The sequence below is a fragment of the Crinia signifera genome, chromosome 19, assembly GCF_055691185.1.
Source record: "Crinia signifera chromosome 19, ASM5569118v1, whole genome shotgun sequence".
Lineage (NCBI taxonomy): Eukaryota > Metazoa > Chordata > Amphibia > Anura > Myobatrachidae > Crinia > Crinia signifera.
Genome location: NC_139226.1, coordinates 9,251,703 through 9,270,264, shown reverse-complemented (window position 1 = coordinate 9,270,264; position 18,562 = coordinate 9,251,703). Strand labels below are relative to the sequence as shown.

Genomic DNA, 18,562 nt, shown 5'->3' with positions numbered 1-18,562 from the left:
CCAAACTTTTGACATCATAAATAAGGATTAATTAATAGAATATGGCGTAATGAAGAACTTCTCAGATTTGGCTACTTTTATAGCATACGTCCCTTGAACATGACCCCAACTTTGGGAGATCAGTAGAGTGTCAGCTGTTGGGTACAGCATCAATGAGGGAGGGGATGGTAACCGCAGGCTGTTGGCACTTTGCAGAGAGCTGGCTGCACACGGAGTGGGTGGGAGCCGGAGACCTCCTCAGCTCAACACAGAAGAAGCTGAATGAAGACGCAGACTACCCCGAGATTCGAGTGCCGCCCCAATCCTCTGCCGAGACATCTCAAGGAGAGGGTGAGGTCCCTGAAGACTCATAAGTATTCCCTTCACATCCGCCTTTCTTGCCTGTCTCTTACGAGTGTTCTCTCTTTCTCTCTCGGTCTTCCTTCCTTGCTGTCTCTTACCTTTGCTTTTGGATGCCTCAACAGACTCCCAGCAGATAGAAAGGAAAGGTTAGTGAGTGGCTTCTGCTTCTGTATTTAATTTTCTTCTGAAACTTCAGCCTTGTGCCTCTTGTCTGCTGCCTTGTGCCTCTTGTCCTAGTGCATTGTACCAGCCTATTGCCCCCTAAATGCCATGATGAGGTCTTTCTATCTCTCCTGCAGGCTCAGCGGTCTGGGACATGTACTCTGATTTTCCCCCTAGCGAGAGGACAGTTACTTTCCCTGGGCAGAAGGTAAGATTGTCTTCGTTTTTATTTATTTTAGGACAGGCATGTCCAAACTGTGGGCCTCCAGCTGTTGTGAAACTACAAGTCCCATCATGCCTTGCCACAGTTTTGCTATTAGGGAATGCTAAAGCTATGGCAAGGCATGCTGGGAGGTGTAGTTACAAATTGTCACCAGGAAGTGATGCAAATCGTGGTACAATTCCTCAATGTGTCCTCCACTGTGGTCAGCAACAGTTTCCATGGGAAAATTAGCATTCTTTATAGGGATTCAGTATTAAATCCCGGCGGTCGGGATCCCGGCTTTCAGAATCCCGACGCTGGAATTCCGATCGCCGAAATCCCGACAAGGGGGGGACGTGGATCGCCCCCCCATGCGGGCTCGCTGCGCTCACCACGCAGCGGGCCACGCTAATTTATTCTCCCTCCAGGGGTGTCGTGGACACCCACAGAGGGAGAAAGTGTCAGGATTTCGGCGGTCGGGATCCCAGCGTCGGGATTCTGAACGCCGAGATCCCGACCGCCGGGATTTACACTGCATCCCCTTTATAGCATAAAGTACCATGTCAGGTGATATAGCAACAATGCCATCTTTCAGATCCTAAAGGGTACTTTCCTGAGATCTTTTCCCATATGGTGATGGAAGCAGGAAGGGTTGGGGGATATCGGAAAGTATAAGCAAGTGGTTAGTTCATCAGTTAAGTGTTGCCTTAGCAATTTTAGGACTCCAAGTGATTTGTTCTGCGACATCGCCACCTGGTGGCAAAATCTGGAATTGTTATTTTTTTTGCATGTGAAAGGTAACGTGAGGATGTCCTCTTGTGTTTAGGATAACGGATCAGTAAAACAAGTACACTACCAGTCGGAAGATATCCAGCGTGATGAACTGGTGAGTCCGCACATATGGGTTATTAATCCCCGCCATGTTCTACCATAGTAAAGTAAGGCTTGGGTTAAAAATCTTCCACCTCCAATCACTCATCACTGATGGATCCATGTATTTGTTAATGTTACGAATAGCCCCTCATCACATGGGCAAAAATGGCCTTGGGTCAACTATTCTGTTTTCATTATTTCTGTCTTATAGTGGAAAAGGGTATTTAGTTCCGGTCACAGACTTCTGACACTGGTTACGGTGATTCCACCATTGCCAGGCTATATATTAGCAGTAATGCATTAAGGATTTATCCCGCAGGAACCGGACACCCTGGTGACGTTTAACCGCGGAGCTCTGATTGGTTTGCTGGTGGTGGCAGTTGCTGTGGCCATGGTGATAATTATCAGCCTCCTTCTCATCCGACGCAAGCCTTACGGTACCATCAGTCATGGAATCATAGAGGTGAGACGCTTGGGTTACCATCAGGGCCCTCTGGTGGGCAAGGGCGTAACTACCATAGATGCAAGGGGTGCAGCTGCTATGGGGCCCAGAGCTGAGAGGAGCCCACTTTGCCTGTCAAAGTGTCATGTGCTATTTACATTTTTCAGCATTATGTGATGAATAGGGGCCCTTACAATCTTTTGCTATGGGGCCCACATGCATCTAGTTACGCCACTGCTGGTGGGTATATGCATTTACCATTTCACGGTAGCTAGAACGTCTGACTAGTGACTATGGAAGGAAATATAGAGAACTATCAAACCGCACGGCGCAATGGTACAGTGTGCGCTGTCATTTATAGCAAGTTATCGGACATCAGCTCTAAGAAATCTGTAGTCACAGTAATGAAAGCTGTCACATGATTGGCTGCTGTGAGTTACAGCACACCCTTGCTCTCTGTTCCAAGGAACAGTACATTAGACAGGGTTGCACTGCACAGCACTTACAGTACCACCAATGAGATTCCACAATGAAGTGCTTTGAATTAAAATAATATATTCATTCCGTAATTTTAATGTGTAAATAAATATTATATTGAATATACGTAATAAATATTCTCTGGAGACTGACGCGTGAAGTTCATACCATCGGTGGATTAATAGCAAGTATCCACTATCTTCAAAACAGATGAATGTCTGCTGTCGAGCGCCACCTAGTGGTCAGAGCACAAAACACAATCGAATCGTTGTTCACCTGACAGTCTTTTCTGTGGGCTTTTGTCTCTCTCATAGGGGATTATAAAGCCTATGCATCTGCTGACTAATGCTGTTGGCTGAATTTTCATCAGCATTAAAAAGTTTGGCCCAACATTTCCAAAAGCGGTGATAAATTAGGCCCACCTCCAATTGTCACATGCCAATAAAGCCCCACCCCTTTTAAGGTCTGTACCATTAGTAGACATGAGGAAAGGGTAGGTAGCACAGGTCATCATGGTAAGTTGGGTGGTAGGGGATCGAGGTGCTTGCATTTGGCCCTACTTTCATACCTTATTCTCAGTCAACCCGTCTTTCCGCAGGTGGAGGCTTCCAGAAATCCCGAAGACAAACACCTTAGCAAGATGCAGAACCAGGGCTACGAGAATCCAACCTACAGATACCTGGAAGAAAACAACTGAGCGCCAGTCTGGGGGGAGTTGGCGGGTCATTTTATTTTGGGTACAGGGGAGAGACTTTAATTTTGGGGGAAGGTACAGTATGGGTTGGGGGTGGGGATACGAATATACAGGAAACATTTACTAAAAGGGAACGACCAGAACGAAAATTCGCTCCCCCCACCTCCTTCCCCGGCGGTACACACAAGAACCAAGTCCCAACCGGGATCAGGATTTAACATTAACATACCATAGGGCGGGGTCGTACATGGGACACAACAGGTTAAAGTTTTAGTCTCTCTCCCCTGGAAATGCACTTAAATTATTTATGACTTAGAAGGGAAAAGAGACCGTTCAGCATTAACCTATTGTAGCGAGAGAACTCCCGACTGGAAGTCGCCCTATAATGTAACACCCACCCCCACGCTAACCCCGTATTCTCATACTGCGGATAAACCAGCAATGCATTGCGGCAAAAAGATGGGTTCAATATGAACCTTGCTCCGCCACACCCCACACAATCAATCTGTGCTGCTTTATAATTTATTTCTTATTAACGACCCGCTCCGGCTGGTGGGCATCGCTGTCCACCAGTCTTACCCCTGCCGCCCCACCAAAAAAAATAAAGGAAACAACAGCTGTTCTGTAACCCCCCACCTAACCCCTTCCAATATTTAGGCAGCAAAGGGGAAAGATCCCGCTCCTCGAACGTCCTGGACAGGCCGCGTTGCCTTTTCTGCGCAACTATTTTATTTTATGTTCCGGCTTGGGCCAATGACGTTACTGGCGCAGAGTTAGAGCAATCCTTAAATATGGCCTGTCAGGTGAGTTTAGGTTTAAAGTACGCCCATCGTCTGAGCAGCCATCTTTCTAGGCTCGGCTAGCAATCCTGGAATGCGGTTCATTAATGACTGATCAGGAGACGCAATCGCTGCAGAGCAGGGGGGCTTTAATTCAACACATAGGTCTAGCACCCCAGATGTCTACATTCTAAATCGGGGCCGTGCACAAACCACTTTTCTGTATAAGGCCCACCGCCCTTTCAGGGGCCACAGCTGGGAAGAACGGTAGTAGGCGGGGGAGGGTCTTAGAAAGGGAGTGCCCACTGTGTAAGAATGACCAGGGGTACCAGGAAGAGATTAAGAGGCTGGCACGTCACACCTACAGAAGCGGTGGCACCTTATTTCCCACCTGATCTTTTCTGCCACGCCCATCACTTCATCATACACAGACCGCACTAGTCCCGGCCCTGGACAGCCACGTGTACAGGAGAGTCTGTTGTATATACACGTGTGTACATAAGTGTTTTAGATCAGACGCAAGAAGCTTCCACCCCCATTTTGTCAATTCTTTTAATCACCCACCCCAAAGAATGAAACCGAATACCCTTTCCCCCCAAGATCATAAGGGGAGACAACGCTTTGTTTGTAGGAGTCTAAGTCTATGTACTAAGTTTTGGGGAGAGATAAAGTACATTATTGAGGGCTTTATGTACTAAGACTTGGATAGACAAACTGCTGGCCCCTAACTGTCATTTTTTAAACAGCCTGTAACACAAAGGATCTGATTGGCTGGTACTTTATATCTCTTCAAAGCTTAGTACATAGAACCCAATGTGGATTTATCATCAGTGTAATAGAATGACCGGGATCACAGCCGGAGAAATCAGAGCAATTTTCCGTAACTTGTGTTTTCGAACCCCCGTTAACGGTCCGGGCTTGTTGGCTTGTTATCACGCCTACTAGGCTGCGGTGCAAGGCGTATTTTTAGTTTAAGGGCAAACTTAAACCTTAACCCTGGTCTTATCATGCCCAGGAACGCAGGGCACGTGATACACGGTTCCGTGTTATTGTATGTCCGATGACATCGGCTTCTGCGGTTTGCCATGGAGAGCTGATGCCTGTGATCAGATGACAGTGCATGTCCATTACCGTACTTGTTAACGTTTTATAATTACAACTTCCAAGGAACACTGTGCAGGGGGGGGGGGTGTCACCTGTACGTCACACGCTATGTAGTCCGGGTGAGCACTGCGTTTGCAGACAAGACTTGACTGCTGGATAGAATCATAATAAAATGATGTTGTATTTTAAACTGTCATCATCAATAAATATTAACTTAAACCATGTCCAGAACAAAGCGTTGCTGAGAATGACAGTCAGGGAAATATTCCATGTGTACGGAACACCATTGGGTACAGAGAACCGCACCGTGTACATCCTTGCTTATCATATGTGATCTGTAAGCAGTGCAAATACAGGGGCGGTATATACCAATTTCTGTCTACATACCACACTCCTCCTCCGTACATCCCCCCCCCCCCCCCCCCGCCCATCTGCATATGCAAATGGATCATCAAACAACACTACTAATTGTCAAATTCTAAAACCTGTGCTGCATTCAACAGACACATTGGACAGATCCACAGGTGGGAAACGTGGAATGTTGGTGGATCACCCCTGGTATAGTGTATACTGGCTAGTTCGCCGACAATGTGCACTTCTGCAGAGACATCCTCCTTTGGCCATGCATGCAAGGCCAACGGAAATCACCACCAGCGAGGACCATATTGCCGAATGCAGAATGGCTGGCACCCCATCATCGGCAAGTGCCTGCGCCCTATGTTTATGTCTGCTCCTTGTGGGGGCCACTCGATGCTGATGGCTACACGGATCTTCTAGCATCTACCCAACTTTAGTGATTGGTTTGCTGGTATCTTTTCATGCATTTAACCTTATATGGTTCCACCTATTAGTGAGGGCCACAGACGTCTGTACATAGGGAAGCATAAATGAAGACTACGTTGTAGCACTCATCCACTCTGCCAATAGAAGCCTCTTACCTGGAGTTTCAGTACATCCATTTATTTCATACATAAAACATTGAAACATGACAAAAAAACAATAGTACAAAAAAGAAAATCGGAGGGACGGGAAAATGTATAGAGGGGCATCAATAAGCAAAGTAGCCCCAGGACAGTTTCCAAAATCAGATTACTACAACCAGGACATGGGTGGGGAACCCAGTTGGCAATTATGACTACCGGTATTTCAGCAATTTATACACAAAAAAAAAAAATGGAAATTTATACAAAATAAAAATTAGAAAAATTAAGTATAAAAAAAATACTACGAAGTAATAGAATATAAACCAAAAAATAAACTGTGGAATGACGAGGGCCCACCCACTCGCGGTACTTGCTATGTACAATGTATAGAATGCGGACTTATGTCTCTTAATACATAAAAAATGAACGAGCACAGGGATTAAACACCTTCTTATAAGTTCCTGTCTGGGGAGTGGGGGAAAGAGATAAAACGCTGCTCCAAACAGGTGACGTCCCGAATGTCTGAAGAGAGCTGAGTGACCCAAATCTGTTGTAATCCTCCATGGCATCCTGCTGTGGTGCTGGGATCCATCCCCTCATATGGTGAAGTAGTGATACATTGTAGCAAACATAACCAGCATCTGCGGAGAGAAGGTAGAAGGTTGCTCACTGCCAGATGCCATACAGATGTTACATAACAGATTACAGCAGCTCAGTGTAACGGATCCTAATGCACACGCAAATCTCTGGACTGCATGGTCACAGTCCCAGCAACCGTACTCTGGGCTAGATGTATCACGCTTCATAAAGTGGAGAGTGATAACAGGTAGGAGCTGATTGGCTGGTTGTTTATCTTTCAAACCCAGCCTGTAACAAGGCAGGTAGGAGCTGATTGGCTGGCTGTTTATCACTCTCCAATTTGTCAGCGAATCTTTTCTCTTGCACACCTGCACGCACAAAGTAACACTTCTGGCACCAATTTAATATTTTCAAATCAACTGAGGAGGAACTGCAACCAGCCACTGTGTAAACTACATGTTCCAGCATGCAGATAAGCACCGCCATCGAACTTCCGGCCAATGGCTGTGCAGACATTGAGGCCTATTTAGTAAAAAAAATTTCTTTTTTAGATTATGTAAAAGTACTTTCTGTATCATTTAATGGCTCTTTGCAATGCGCTGTTAGCCTAACGCAGATTTCACAGACCCTTACCTGTAAAAGGCGAATTGTAATTGTAGATTGCGGCCCCCATTATCGGCCTCAACCCTATGTACTAAACTCCGAAAATATATTTTGGCCCAGTCGGTTTAGAACATCTTCAGATCTTTTAAAACGCTTTGTGCCAATTGGGGCATATTTGCCAGAGAGGGATCTTTCTGATCCCTCTCCAGCAGCCTCCATCCAGCTTACATTCAGGTAACAAATACAGTCAGATTCCCCCGGAGGAGTCGCTCACAAAAAAAGGCGTAGAGGAGGTAGATGGATTGAAGATTGGAGAGCGATAAATGGAGCGAGATAAAGTTCCAGCCAATTAGCTCCTAAATGGCATGTTACAGGATGTTTTAGAAAAAAAAGTGATTGGTTGGCAGTTTATCTCTGAACTTTAATAATTCTCCCCCATATGAGAAATACAACTTTTATAACATTTAAAATATTTAAATTAAGACATTAAGAGATTGGCCATGCCACAGTGCCGGGGGGCCATCTTGGTACGCCATGGGTCTACACGGGAGTCATGATAGCACTACGCTACAAAGGATCTGGCCCTGAGCCCCTGGCCGGTTTATGGCGAGGAGCACAGATTGCCGCGGCCTGGGAGATGCAGGCGGAACACGTCACAGCTAGGAATTTCTGTCATCCAACTTACCGTCCACATGAGGATCGAAAATCCGAACCAAGAGATGCCCCACGTGTAGCTGTCAATCGCGTGGCCAATATAATCAAAGCATCCCTGCAAGAGAAAGGGTTTCCATCAGTACTGAGCAGATCGTTCTAGGGGGGCAGATTCAAATCTGCCCCGAATGCAAATAACCTTGGCGATTAAAAATGCCGCTGGGCTGTTCTCAGTGGGCAGGGAAGTGGCGGCAGTGCTGGGATATGGGCATCCCTTCTCTTCGTACATTTATTCCTAATCATTCATGAAATTCTGTAGCTAAATTACATCATACATTTCAACAGGGCCACCATCTTGGGGGGGGGGGGGGGGGCTGCTGGGACACCTGTTCCAAAGGAAGACAGGTAGGCACAGCTGTTATTGATAACAAACCTCGGTACTCTTTACCTACGATTTTGATCGTGGGCATCGTAAGGAAAAAAATTTGCGTCGGTCGCATCGCATGCGACCAAAAAAATCGCATGCGATGCGACCGACGCGATGACCGCGATTTCCCATAGGGAACAATGTTAAATGACCCGATTTTCCATAGGGAACAATGTTAAATGGCCCAATTGACTCGATTTTCCATAGGGAACAATGTTAAATGGCCCACAGAGGCCTAATAGGCAGGCACCCTGAAGTGTGAAATGGCCCCCCCAATTGTTAACGCCACCCCACGATCAAAGTCAACCCGAAGCGTGGCGAGCCCACGAGGGGTGGCGGTACGCGTCCTACAACCTTTTCATACCCCCACTATCCACGTCAGCGTGGAGTTGAGAATAGAAAGTGTGGCGAGCGCAGCGAGCCTGAAGCGTGGCGAGCCCCGCGAGGGGACGCGGACAGCTGTGAAGCCCGTGAGGGGACGCATATACCTGTGAAGGTGTCCACGTCCGCTCGCCACGCTTCGGGCTCGGTGGCTCGCTGCGCTCGCCACACTTTCTATTCTCAACTCCACGCCGACGTGGATAGTGGGTGTATGAAAAGGTCGTAGGACGCGTACTGCTGCGCTCGCCACGCTTCGGGTTGACATTGATCGTGGGGTGGCATTAACAATTGGGGGGGCCATTTCACACTTCAGGGTTCCTATTTGGCCTCTGTGGGCCATTCAACATTGTTCCCTATGGAAAATCGGGTCAATTGGGACATTTAACATTGTTCCCTATGGGAAATCGGGTCAATTGGGACATTTAACATTGTTCCCTATGGGAAATCGCGGTCATCGCCTCGGTCGCATCGCATGCGATTTTTTTAGTACATGCGATGCCCGCGATGGGCGCCCTTCTAGGTAAAGAGTACCCAAACCTCCATAGAGATGAAGCTAGACCACAATCCTTACCTGAGTATAGATGTAATCCGGGTATCCGACGATGCAGCCTTGCAAATTCAGGATCTGGAAGTTGTTGTCCCTCTGGCAGCAGTAAAGAGGCCATGGCGCAGTGGTCTCATTAAACCAACCGCGGAAAAAGGAGTTATAGTTAATCCAGTCGGCGGGTCCACTTACACCACAGCACCCTTTCTGAGGAAGAAATACAGTTTGGGTTTTACTTTGGTATTCTAGAGTTTTTGCACAACCTACAAAAATAAAATAAAAAAACACGCCTCTTGTTTTGGGAGGGGGGAGCGTTTTCGGCAGCCTCGTGTGGCAACCGAAACCGGGAGAAAATCAGCCGCTGGGCTTTAGTGGCGCAGGTACAGCGACGGTGGTGGCATCCTGCTGCACCTACCTCCATCATGACTCTGTTCCAGAAAGTGGTCATGTCTGCCCCCTGGCTAGTGTTGGTGTTCGTGTACAGTTCCAGCATCTTCTGTGTTATTACATTGGAGTTTATCATCTGTGGGGAAAAATAAATAGAGACCAGTAACTAGTGTGCCCAAATCCCCAACATACCACCTATCGACTCCACGGAGAGATAAAGTGGAGAGAAGTAAACTACCAACCTATTAGCTTTGTAATAGGACAGATGCTGGTTGGTTAGTAACTTTATTTCTTTCCAAACTTCGATAGCCCTCCCCCAGTGGAAAGCGTTAGAGAAGATGACAAAGGCACCAACCAGCTTCTGTCATTTAAATTGTGCAGCCGATTGGTTGCTTTGCACAACTTATGAACGTTGTCACTCTCCAAGCTTCTCCTTTAATAGTGCCCAAGTTGGGAGTCCGCTAGGCCATCACTGCGCACCAGATTAATGCGGGGTTCAAATTATTGGGAACTCTTAATTATAGGATGAACCTTTTGTTTGTAGAAGGGATTCTCTTTGTAAAAATTGATCCGTTACCTCACACCCTGCAGGCAGCCATTTTCTGCCCCCCTCCCCCGCTCACTAAGCCCCCTCCCCCGCAGAGCTATCAGAGATATGAATTAGTCGTCAACCACAGACGTTCCCAAACTCAGTCCACCCTAATGGTCCAGGTTTTAAGCATATTCATGCTTGGTCACAGGTGACTTAATTAGTACTGCAGTCAATCTATTTTTACCATATGGGCTGAAACCTGAATCTACTTAAAACCTGGATTGTCAGGGTACCTTGGGGATAGAGATTAGGAACCACTGGTCAACCCAGCAAGAGCTCAACCCTTGGTAATTCACTGGAACCCCGTGTAAATTCACATATCAACATTTTGTATTTATCCACTGGCCAAATCCTATCCGATCCACAGCAACTTACGTAATCCCGGTGCGTGAACGATGTTATACAGGAGGCACATTCAAAAATATAGACGACCATCATCAACACCAGATACTTGGGAGAAAAAAAAGAGAAAGCAAGCGTCACAAACGCAATCAAATAAAGTGCAGCAAATAAATGCAATAAACATGTTATACTTGGAAAGGTGCAGAGGGCAACTGAAGTTTGAAAGAGGCCAAAACAACCGATAATCGGACAAACATTCTGTAAATTATCCATTTGTACTTTGATGCATTTTTAATGCCTTATGGTTGTAATCTAACACTTTTAAATGCTCCTTGATATTGGTTTTTTTTTTTTTTTTCGGAGATTCATTTCTTTCTAAAGAAGTCAACTTTGTCCATAGAGAAAGCAAGATTCTGTGGCTTTCTTTGGCAGAACATAATGAGAAGACTTGACGTTCTACGACAGCTAGAAAGCCACAGTTGGCCTATATCATACTTGCCGACTTTTCAAATAGCCTCTCCGGGAGACGCCCGGTGAGGACAGCTGGATCTCCAGGTCGAGGGGTGGAGGACGGGGCTGATGACTGAAAGCCCCGCCCCCAATCCAGGCAAACGCCGGGATTTGCGGGTCCGCGAGTAGAGGGCAGGGCTAAAATGACACAATTTGCGTCATTTTAGTCCCGCCCCTTGCCGCGGACCCGCTAAAACCCGGTAATTAGTGCGGCACGGAAGGGGGGTGCGAGAGCTGCCTGGCTATTGGTAGAGGATTGCCGACCTTTCCGGGGGCCGGGAGGGGACCTGATTTTGGCAGCCTCCCTGCAATTCCGGGAGGTTAGGCAAGCCAGGTCTATATGCAACATGTTTCCATAACTTGCTGAGGAGAAGGGTTGGATGAGTGGAGCAACATTCTTCTAACGTGTGATCTTGATGTATCCAACAGTCAACAAAAAGCCAACACCGTGGAAGGCGTCAAACTAGAATATACCTACTGCTTTGGGTTCTAGTGACAGGCACATGGAATGCTGTCCAGCGGGAATGTTTATAACACCTTCCCTGCCACCAAACCATCAAAAAGAAAACTTACCGTCATAAGCATCATGCGACTGCCCTTTATCGCAGCCATAATGCCCAGAACCGCCACAAGGAAGAACGAGAAGCCGCAGAATATACCAATCCAGCCTCCAGCAAACACATCGTCTTTTCCAGTCACCCCCAAAACAGGGTAAACGTAGTAAGGGTCTGTGGTGGCCCAAATGGTTTCGGCAAACAGCGCCAAACCGCACAACTGTAATAAAAGACAGATCATACATTAATATTGGTGTTAAACTACCGAAAGGGTAACGATTATAGTTGTACTGTATGCACCGCAGCTCAGGCCACCTCTACTGGCACTATGGTGGTGGTATCTACCAAACCTTCTCAAGTGGTCAGGTGGAGAAATTGTCCATAGTAATACACTAGGCTTCGATTTATCATTTTGGTCGCTAGAAGCTTTGACCAACTGCTCCATTTCTGCTCTTTAGAAGACTGAATAGATCCCCACCCACCCCCCTTATTCCACCCTTCCCCCAGAAGATCATTGACCGATTGGCCTATTCAGACCAGACCGTAAGTAAAGAAAATTTTCCCTCGACATACAGCATATATGACAAAAAATGGCCTCAAGGTGGTGGCGAAAACCTAGAATGCGCCCCATGCCAAAAGTACCACTTCTTTAATAGCATTCCTGTTCCACCGCTCCCATCAGACCAGTTCCACACAGAGTCCGGACTGACCTGTAGAGCCACATACCGGAAACCTGTACCTGGGGCTTGTGAAAAGGAATTAGGAAAACTTAAAGCACACAAACAATCTACAGTATATCCGTGTATGTTGTAATTTAAGCAAAACCTGTTTTGTTCCTCAGCTATATGAAAATGAGTGGGCCTCACAGCATCCAAGGGTGGAGGTCTATGAAAACCAGCAGCTGGCGGAGGCAGCAGAAGCCGCTCAGTCCTGAAGGACGCTAAGACCCTGCAATGATGGGGAATACTGCTACCAAGGACGCTGGTACCCTGCAATGATGGGGGACTACTGCTGCCAAGGACGCTGGGACCCTGCAATGATGGGGACTACTGCTACCAAGGACGCTGGAACTTGGCAATGATGGGGACTACTGCTACCTAGGACGCTGGGACCCTGCAATGATGGGGACTACTGCTACCAAGGACGCTGGTACCCTGCAATGATGGGGGACTACTGCTACCAAGGACGCTGGGACCCTGCAATGATGGGGACTACTGCTACCAAGGACGCTAGGACCCTGTAATGATGGGGGACTACTGCTGCCAAGGACGCTGGGACCCTGCAATGATGGGGAATACTGCTACCAAGGACGCTGGTACCCTGCAATGATGGGGGACTACTGCTGCCAAGGACGCTGGGACCCTGCAATGATGGGGAATACTGCTACCAAGGACGCTGGTACCCTGCAATGATGGGGGACTACTGCTGCCAAGGACGCTGGGACCCTGCAATGATGGGGACTACTGCTGCCAAGGACGCTGGAACTTGGCAATGATGGGGGACTACTGCTACCTAGGACGCTGGGACCCTGCAATGATGGGGACTACTGCTACCAAGGACGCTGGGACCCTGCAATGATGGGGACTACTGCTACCTAGGACGCTGGGACCCTGCAATGATGGGGACTACTGCTACCAAGGACGCTGGGACCCTGCAATGATGGGGACTATTGCTACCAAGGACGCTGGGACCCTGCAATGATGGGGACTACTGCTACCAAGGATGCTGGGACCCTGTAATGATGGGGGAATACTGCTGCCAAGGACACAGGGACTCTGCAATGATGGGGACTACTGCTACAAAGGACGCTGGAACTTGGCAATGATGGGGACTACTGCTACCTAGGACGCCGGGACCCTGCAATGATGGGGGACTACTGCTGCCAAGGATGCTGGGACCCTGCAATGATGGGGGACTACTGCTACCAAGGACGCTAGGACCCTGCAATGATGGGGGACTACTGCTGCCAAGGACGCTAGGACCCTGCAATGATGGGGACTACTGCTGCCAAGGATGCTGGGACCCTGCAATGATGGGGGACTACTGCTACCAAGGACGCTAGGACCCTTCAATGATGGGGGACTACTGCTGCCAAGGACCTGGAGGGTAAAATACAGTATTATTATGATTTAAGGACATCCATTCCTAGATCTCAGCCAGGGAGTCCCGAAGTACAAGGGTCACCATCACACAGACCTATAATGACCATGCATAAACATACAGCATACAGGACTAACCGGTTTCTCGCCCGGAACTTCTGTGACCCTGAAAGCGCAGATCAGATGCTAAGGGAGGTATTGCAAATTCTCTGACCAGAAGGCGCAGAGGTCACTGAGAAGACCGCGTCACAGGTTGGACCAGTATAGACCAGTATTACCGTTACCATCTGACCAGTATAGACCAGTATTACCGTTACCATCTGACCAGTATAGACCAGTATTACCGTTACCATCTGGCCTTTTTAGTCTTTCCTTTCACTTGATTTAATGCCAGTGGCTGCAATATGAAAATTGGGGGGACAACATCCCCACAATGAGGTTTTGCAGAATGCCTAATTTTTTTGCAGATTAATTTAGAGATCCCTAGAACATTGCAAACCTCAGACCAGTACCCCTAAAATAAAACCCCTGGGACTATTGAAAAAAAAAAAAAAAGATTTCCAGAATATTTGTAATGGTTAAAGGAGATCCACTATTAAAAATACTTTTTTTTCCTCTTCAAGGGAGGGAGGGGGGGGGGGTGCTCTGCAGTGGTGCTTCCAGCACAGTGTGGTCTTTATTTCAGCACTTATATGCAGACAACACTGTGCTAGATGCACCACAGTAGAGAGCTTCACCCCAGATGTGAATTATTGGCCTGACAACCATAAATTTGAACAACCATCATCCTGAGTTTAAGTATCGATAGTTATTTGAGATGCTGCCCCAGGCAGTGCAAGGGCCCCAAACAGGGAAGGTCGACATTCAGTCCATGCCGACACGCTGCCTGTGTATACCACACCCGTGTCTATTAATATGGGGTCTAGAGTACATAGTAACGGATTATTGAGCGTTTCCAGCACAGACAGAGCCAACATTAAACTCTGATGTTCCCCTTCTTGCTTCTAGAACTGGAATAGGGAACCTTTGGCCCTCCAGCTGTTGAACTACACCTCCCAGCATGCCCTGCTACAGTTGGCCAAGCTAAGACTATTGCACGGCATGCTGGGATGCATAGTTCAACAACTGCTGGAGAGCCTAAAGGTCCCCCATCCCTGTTCTAGAAGGTAGAGGTGCCCACAAGTACCCCAAATAACAGGTATTGGGGGGTTCAGCCAGTGACAGGTATTGGGGGGTTCAGCATCACTTATATGACGGTTCAGATTATACGTGGTTGTATACAGTATATAGTGGCCTATTGGGTGCTATATTTTGGCAATCTTGCTACCCCCAGCCCCCAAAGGTTGGAACCCTGTACTCACCATGATGATGACATTTCCAAACACGATGACTGCCACCAGACCCGCAGACCCCTTCTCCGCCATCTCTGTGATCTGCAACAGACAGAAGTCATGCTGGATTAAATGGACACCATACAAAACAGCGCAACCCCTCTGCTGTCACCCCTCTGCAGTCACCCCTCTGCAGTCACCCCTCTGCAGTCACCCCTCTGCAGTCACCCCTCTGCAGTCACCCCTCTGCAGTCACCCCTCTGCAGTCACCCCTCTGCAGTCACCCCTCTGCAGTCACCCCTCTGCTGTCACCCCTCTGCTGTCACCCCTCTGCAGTCACCCCTCTGCAGTCACCCCTCTGCAGTCACCCCTCTGCAGTCACCCCTCTGCAGTCACCCCTCTGCAGTCACCCCTCTGCAGTCACCCCTCTGCAGTCACCCCTCTGCTGTCACCCCTCTGCTGTCACCCCTCTGCTGTCACCCCTCTGCTGTCACCCCTCTGCTGTCACCCCTCTGCTGTCACCCCTCTGCTGTCACCCCTCTGCTGTCACCCCTCTGCTGTCACCCCTCTGCTGTCACCCCTCTGCTGTCACCCCTCTGCTGTCACCCCTCTGCTGTCACCCCTCTGCTGTCACCCCTCTGCTGTCACCCCTCTGCTGTCACCCCTCTGCTGTCACCCCTCTGCTGTCACCCCTCTGCTGTCACCCCTCTGCTGTCACCTCTCTGCTGCTGTCACCCCTCTGCTGCTGTCACCCCTCTGCTGCTGTCACCCCTCTGCTGCTGTCACCCCTCTGCTGCTGTCACCCCTCTGCTGCTGTCACCCCTCTGCTGCTGTCACCCCTCTGCTGCTGTCACCCCTCTGCTGCTGTCACCCCTCTGCTGCTGTCACCCCTCTGCTGTCACCCCTCTGCTGTCACCCCTCTGCTGTCACCCCTCTGCTGTCACCCCTCTGCTGTCACCCCTCTGCTGTCACCCCTCTGCTGTCACCCCTCTGCTGTCACCCCTCTGCTGTCACGCGCCGCCTCTTCTATTGCTCATATGCTGCAGGATAGCGGTTAGGATATATCAGTGGCCAATGTGCCACGAAGGAGCCCATCGGTGGCGACAATTTTCGTTGACTCTGCTCTTCTCCAATTGAATCCTTAGTTCAATGAAAGTGGCCCCGCTCCACCACCGTGGCCCTATGATCAACTCTGTCTCACTACAGGCTGCCCAGTCCTCGCCCCCCTACCCCCAGGTAACTGCACTAAGCAGTAGTATTTATTAAGGAAGGTGCCATCTGCATAAGCCTATCGCTTGCAGCCATTAGACTAGGCATGTCCAAACTGTGGCCCTCCAGCTGTTGTGAAACTACACATCCCAGCATGCCTTTCCATAGTTTTAGCTTTCCTTAATAACAAAACTGTGGCAAGGCATGATGGGACTTGTAGTTTCACAACAGCTGTAGGGCCATCGCTTGGATATGCCTGAGGCTGGGAGCTCTCCGATTGCTTGCCCAGGGTTTTTCCTTGTACAAGGAGTTCAGAAAGTGCCTCTGCTGTGATTGTGTGCGAGTCACCCGTAGCTAATGTGCTAAGTAATGTGATTCCACATGGAATAAAACAATGTTGATAAGTACATAAAGATGCGGGTATATTTATCAAACCTTCCATTAAAAAAAAAAAAAAAGGGAGGGGGCAGGTGCAGTTGCCTATAGCAACAAAACAGCTTCCAGGTATCATCGCTAGAATTTGATTGGTTGCCATAGGCAATTTCTCTTCTACTTAGAAGGTTTGATACATCTACCCTGAAGATAGACGCTGGAAGAGTAAGCCGACGGGGAAGGGGGGGGTATAAGGTAGAGAGAGATAAACTACCAACCAATCTCCTACTAACATTTCTCTAACACAGCCTGTAACATGACTGTCAGGAGCAGATTGGCGGATACATACTAAGGCAGGGGTTCTCAAACTCAGTCCCCACACAGATCACGTTTTCCAGATCGCCTGACAGGTGCACTCATTACTCACTGACACATTTTAAAAAATCACTAATTAGTTCACCTGTGATTCTTGTTAGGTGACCTGTAAAACATGCACTGTGTGGGGTCCTGAGGACAGAGTGTCAGAACCTGTGTAATAAGGTATGATACATCGACCCTTAAGTCTGGGAGGGATCCGATTGGATCCCTCTCTTGGTGAAATGTGAATAGAAAAGGTACAGGTACGCCATCCTCTTCCCAAGGACTGCAGGTGACTTGTTCCAGCTCGTTATGCAGGTAAAGGGTTAAATCACCCCCTTAGCTGCAGAGTACCAACTTCGGTCTCTCCAGATGATGTGGAACTAAAACTCCCAGCATGTCTGTCATATATATATATATATATATCCATCCATCCATCCATCAGCGGATTTCATAGCTAAGCAGCTATGGTGAAAGCCAACCAAAAGTCACGCTGGAACATATAGTTCAACAAAAAAGTCAAAAGGTCAGATGGTTTATATCTACACTGGAATTAAAGTGCATGCTGGGATCTGTAGTTCAACAACCGCTAAAAAGCCACAAGTTCTCTATCTCTGTACTGGACTCAATAGCCATGCTGGAATCTGTAGTTCATTACCTAAAGAGCCACAAATTGCGATCAGATTTCTTTCTTGCACAGAATCAAATCTCCCTCAAATCTACAGATCACATTACCAGGACAGGTTTTCCAGATATCTTACTAAAATCTCTATTCTTAATGCTCCAGAGAGATAAACGATCGATACAACCATATTAGAAAAGGATGGTAATCACAATTATCTATATGACAGGTTCTCAAAGTCGGTCCTCAGGACCCCACACAGCGCAAGTTTTCCAGGTTTCCTCACAGAATCACAAGTGAAATAATTAGCTCTACCTGTGGATCTTTTAAAAATGTGTCAGTAATAGGCGCACCTGTCGGGTGACCTGGAAAACATGAACGGTGGGGGGTCCTGAGGACCGAGTTTGAGTACCACTGATCTAGATTACGGTTCCACTCATTAAGGCCACAACACTACATACAAACAATTAGCAAATAACATTCTAATTTCTAAAGCTGATGAAATATTCCAGCAGGGTAAAGTAATAATAAGTGCACCTTATACAAGATCCCATTGCCAATAGCCACTGCTTAGAAAACCTCTACATTTGCTGGAATTATTTGTCAAATCCTAAATATAACAACATTTAAAGCAAATTCCATTGCAATACAATTAACAGTATGCAGTACATTCAGAGAAACCCCCAGGAGCCCTGAGCAGACCACCTGCCCCAGACCACCTGCCCCAGCACACCTGTACTCACCTGTCCTCACTGCCCTGTCTCAGGTGTAATGTCCCCGCCCCACCCTATCACTGCTACTTATAGCCTCTGCTGGGCTGACCGGGCCTCAAGTGTGTGTGTGAGATGAAGTCTGGGTCTGGGGTGGGGTTAGTTTGGGGCTCTTCTCTCATGTGGTGTAGGAGGTTTTGGAGGGAGGAGACACTGGTGCCTCAAATACCTCTGTAACAATGACTGAATGCTGAACGGTAAATAAATCTGGTATAACCCAAGTGCTGGGGACAG

At 47.9% G+C, this 18,562-nt stretch overlaps 2 protein-coding genes across 4 annotated transcripts in view; one reads left to right on the top strand and one right to left on the bottom strand.

The window, feature by feature from the left end:
* APLP1 (amyloid beta precursor like protein 1) overlaps nucleotides 1-5,299 on the top strand; it is a 53,801-nt gene extending 48,502 nt beyond the window's left edge. The window contains exons 12-17 of one of the 2 annotated variants that reach the window (XM_083161996.1): nucleotides 196-330; nucleotides 465-488; nucleotides 642-712; nucleotides 1,533-1,592; nucleotides 1,899-2,042; nucleotides 3,097-5,299. In XM_083161996.1, coding sequence (XP_083018122.1) covers nucleotides 196-330; nucleotides 465-488; nucleotides 642-712; nucleotides 1,533-1,592; nucleotides 1,899-2,042; nucleotides 3,097-3,195 — 533 coding nt within the window. In that variant the 3' untranslated portion in view covers nucleotides 3,196-5,299. The remainder of the gene's footprint in view (nucleotides 1-195; nucleotides 331-464; nucleotides 489-641; nucleotides 713-1,532; nucleotides 1,593-1,898; nucleotides 2,043-3,096) is intronic. The other variant, XM_083161997.1, reaches the window with a different exon arrangement.
* A 720-nt stretch (nucleotides 5,300-6,019) lies between these two features.
* Nucleotides 6,020-18,348, bottom strand: UPK1A (uroplakin 1A). Of its 2 annotated transcripts, none has more exons than XM_083161998.1 (8): nucleotides 18,302-18,348; nucleotides 15,029-15,100; nucleotides 11,588-11,788; nucleotides 10,538-10,612; nucleotides 9,599-9,706; nucleotides 9,211-9,390; nucleotides 7,866-7,949; nucleotides 6,020-6,639 (listed from the first exon to the last, which is right to left on the bottom strand). In XM_083161998.1, exons 2-8 carry the CDS (start codon nucleotides 15,089-15,091, stop codon nucleotides 6,595-6,597), a joined length of 756 nt encoding a protein of 251 aa, XP_083018124.1. In that variant the 5' UTR covers nucleotides 15,092-15,100; nucleotides 18,302-18,348; the 3' UTR covers nucleotides 6,020-6,594. The 2 variants fall into 2 exon arrangements, with proteins under 2 accessions (XP_083018124.1, XP_083018125.1); XM_083161999.1 differs by lacking the exon at nucleotides 18,302-18,348 and adding an exon at nucleotides 18,096-18,117.
* Between the last annotated feature and the right edge of the window lie 214 nt (nucleotides 18,349-18,562).